Source organism: Poecilia latipinna, unplaced genomic scaffold (genome assembly GCF_001443285.1).
Source record: "Poecilia latipinna isolate Pla-1442-1.1 unplaced genomic scaffold, P_latipinna-1.0 Scaffold2806, whole genome shotgun sequence".
Lineage (NCBI taxonomy): Eukaryota > Metazoa > Chordata > Actinopteri > Cyprinodontiformes > Poeciliidae > Poecilia > Poecilia latipinna.
This window is the reverse complement of record NW_015115422.1, coordinates 29,799-33,311: the sequence shown is the minus strand read 5'-3', so window position 1 is coordinate 33,311 and position 3,513 is coordinate 29,799. Positions and strand designations below refer to the sequence as shown.

Below are 3,513 nucleotides of genomic sequence, written 5' to 3'. Positions count from 1 at the left end.
CTTCCCTCCTTGTTATCTTGATTTTAGCCTCTAACCGTCTTTGCCATGGTGGATATTGTGTCTCTTAGTTGCTCTTATAGCCAAGCATCTCAAGGATCAGTTGTATATCACTTGGAGTTATTATTGTCCACTGAAGACAAAAACATGCTTTTGTTTTGTTCCGACCAAAAACAACCAATGAGAGCCAGTGGGAGAGGCTTAATACTGCCCCTCAACCTCATTTACTTTCTGCTAAATGTGCTATTGGCTAATGACAACTTACACTGCAACAAAACCATTTATCTGCTGTTAGGTGGCTATGCTAACTAGCCTGAGCATTCACAACAAGATGTACTGACAGGAAAAAGCTGTAGTGGTAGCAGAGAGCAAGGGGAGAGGGAGGAGTGCTAAGACCCGCCTCCAGGCTCTGAGTGGTTGTTTCTAGTTAGAACTCAATGCACCAGGAAAAAACAGCAGAGCTTGATTTTTAGATAGATTTTTTTAAATAAACAAATACAAAGTGTGACCTACATGGTCTTTGGATACGTTGCAATTCTGATGGCAACCAGAGATCCTTCCTGCCCACAGTATCACCATCCACAATGACTCCTTGAAGATACATGGATGATATGAATTATGATAACATTTAATTTTCCTTTGAAATAAGCAAAGTATTTTCTTTATTGAATTGAATAAAACATTGAGCACATTAAATAACTTATGGTTTTCAAAGACTGCTGGATACCCAGGGCCACTTTAATACAATTTCACCACCCAATCTACTCAGGTAAAAACCTGCCCCTTGTCCTACATTTGGTCAGATGGTCAGAGGGTCTGAGCTCTCTGCAATTTAGCAATGATTACTAGCTCAAGGTTTAGACTCTGTTGAAGTTTAAAATTTTACCCAATCGATAATAATTGCCCATATTTAATACTCACGTTCAAAGCTATGAAGCTTAACAGTAAATTGCCTGCACTGTAAACAACCATCCTCCACTGTGAAGAGAGAAGTGCTGTTAATGTGAAAGGTGTAGTATTATGTTTTCCCGGCAAATAGTGCAATTTTTTAGCTTAATCAAGAAACTATGTTACCTTCAGTTGTTATACAAATGCTACGTATATCAAATATGACTTAAAAGAAATTTGCCTTACTGATTAAAATTGTGCTTCTGTCTCTTTAAGAACTCCAGTTCTTTCTGAAATTTCACCTTCTGATGACTTCAGGAAGTCATCACAACATGACTCCTCTATTAACCCTTTAACAATGTTTTTACCAGCATTTCACTGAGAAGATACTCCTATGATGAGCTCAGCTGAGGCACTGTTCCTACAGGTGTCTGCTAATTGCTGCTGGCTAGTCTGAAGGAGCTGAGTGGGGGGAGCTGCACCCAGGCATTTTAGACAGCTGAATGTTTGCCATTGGAGGTTAAATGATTTTTCAAACATGCATAAAATACTCAAGACAACACTCCAGGTGTGTTTCTGATGAGGGAATAACATTACAACACAATGTAAAGGAGCAATGATGGCGAAGGCGGTAGGAGTTCGCCCTTCAGACTGCTTCAGGACAGTTGTGGCTACTGTAAAGTAGCTTGCTATCATCATTTGAGATTTCATTTTGAAATCTCAAAGTGCACTATAAATAAAAACGATTATTGTTAAAGCTCAAAAAAGTACATTTTACATAATACTTCCCCTTTAAAGCAATATCTGGATGTGTGGCCAACATAGACTGAATTGCTTCCTTCACTTCTTCCGCTGCAGCTACAGGCAGACTACGATTTTAAAACAGTGCAAAAAATTGATGTCATCGTTCACGACTTCTCTTTCTGTTCTGGCCAGGATGAAATTCCACTGGAGGAATTCAAGTGAATGGGAGAAAGCACAAGCTGTGAGGCAATATTTGAATCCAGCAGAATAGTGCAGGAAGGTGATGGTCAGGCTACACCCAATCCAACTGCAGATTGAAAGCAGCCAAGACACAATGTCAGCTGCTTTCAAAATGAAAGGAGCATTTTAGATGTGTCAAAATTGATTTAAAAAAAACAAACGTTTTTTTCTTGGTGTTTGTAATCTATGCATAAAAACAAGAGTGGCAGAGAAACCAAGAGTTGAATAATCCTCCAGCTTAAAGTTCATACCAACTTTCTTGTCGCACCATATAGAATTAAAAAGTTTGTCAGAATTTAACACAAAGTGTTACAGTGATTCCATCTCGATGTTAAACCTTCATGAGAAGAACGCCAAGACAAACTGTGGAGGTCCCTAAGGCTTGTTTCTGCTACCATCTGCTGTCCAGAAAAAACCATCACATGATGATTTCCCCACCTTAGCTGTCTTGTTCCTCCCACAGTGAACTGGAAGACTTTGTGGAGTGTTTGGAAAGCTCCTCTTCTGTCCATGGCCAGCCATCCTTCACACTCAGAGATGTGGAGGAGGGAGCAGTCAGCCTGCAAAGGCTTGGAGAGGCTCTGGCTGTCCTCAAAGGTTGATCAGTTCCACTGAACTCACACATCACTTCATTTTGCCAACAAATCAGTGTTTGAGTTTTCATGTAAATTCAGCCACTCTATTGGCATATGCCATGTTACTTTTGGTGGTAAAATGGTACACACAGAGACACTTCAAAATATTATTGATATAATTTTAAGCTTAAAAAATACAGGTACAATATGCTTTGTTTTTCTTCTCTACTCACATTTGATGTCTCATGAGTGTATGTTTCTGTATGTATGTTTGGTCTCTCTGCCAGGAGAATTTCCAGTGCTGCAGGCAAAAATGCGTTCAGTGCTGAGGCTGGAAGTGGAGGCAGTGCGCTTCCTGAAAGAAGAACCTCACATGATGGACTCCATGTTGAAAAGGGTCAAAGTGCTGACTGAATCTTTTAGCTCTCTCCGCAGGTATTCAGCAACTTTTTCTGTAGTTAAGCTATTCTGTTCTGAAAAAGTTGACTTTTCCTCTTTTGTTTGCTTTACATAGACTTGTGTCCGATTCAGCACCCTCAGCAAAATCCGTTCAAGTGGAGCCTCTGAAAGTACACAACCAGGAAATGGCAATGACTCAGAGCACACGCAGTTCACCCAAACCACAGCCTCGGCACTCAGTCAAAGCCCCCCCACCCAAGAGCCAGGCTGAGAATAGTTCAAGAGCCTCAGCCTCCCCCAGCAGAATGAAGAGCACAGTCACCTCCAATCAACACAACAGCTCTCCTACGACACCCAGTCATGGACTAGACTTGATCAGTGTAGTCAAGGTATCATAGAAAATATGGGCTTCACTGTAGCTGGTCAAACATGCCTACCTACAGTTTATGATCCTTTTAGTTTCCTGGTTATATTTTGTTATTCTGCAAGTTTTATACCAAGGAGGGTTAGGCGATGTTTCCAGAAAATGATATCACAATATACCTTTTAAATAAGTCGATAGTATCACAGATGATATTCCTCATTTTCTGCTTCTTCTTTTTGGGGGGGATGGGTGGAATTTTATTTTTTACTTAACTTTAAAAAGCCACTACTTTAAAAATTATATATA

General features: G+C 40.1%; 1 protein-coding gene across 7 annotated transcripts in view; it reads left to right on the top strand.

The window, feature by feature from the left end:
- LOC106939218 (sickle tail protein homolog) overlaps window positions 1-3,513 on the top strand; it is a 58,503-nt gene that overhangs the window by 32,171 nt on the left and 22,819 nt on the right. For all 7 annotated transcript variants that reach the window (XM_015021555.1, XM_015021552.1, XM_015021553.1 and 4 more), the window contains 3 exons: window positions 2,333-2,466; window positions 2,732-2,879; window positions 2,959-3,232. In XM_015021555.1, coding sequence (XP_014877041.1) covers window positions 2,333-2,466; window positions 2,732-2,879; window positions 2,959-3,232 — 556 coding nt within the window. The remainder of the gene's footprint in view (window positions 1-2,332; window positions 2,467-2,731; window positions 2,880-2,958; window positions 3,233-3,513) is intronic.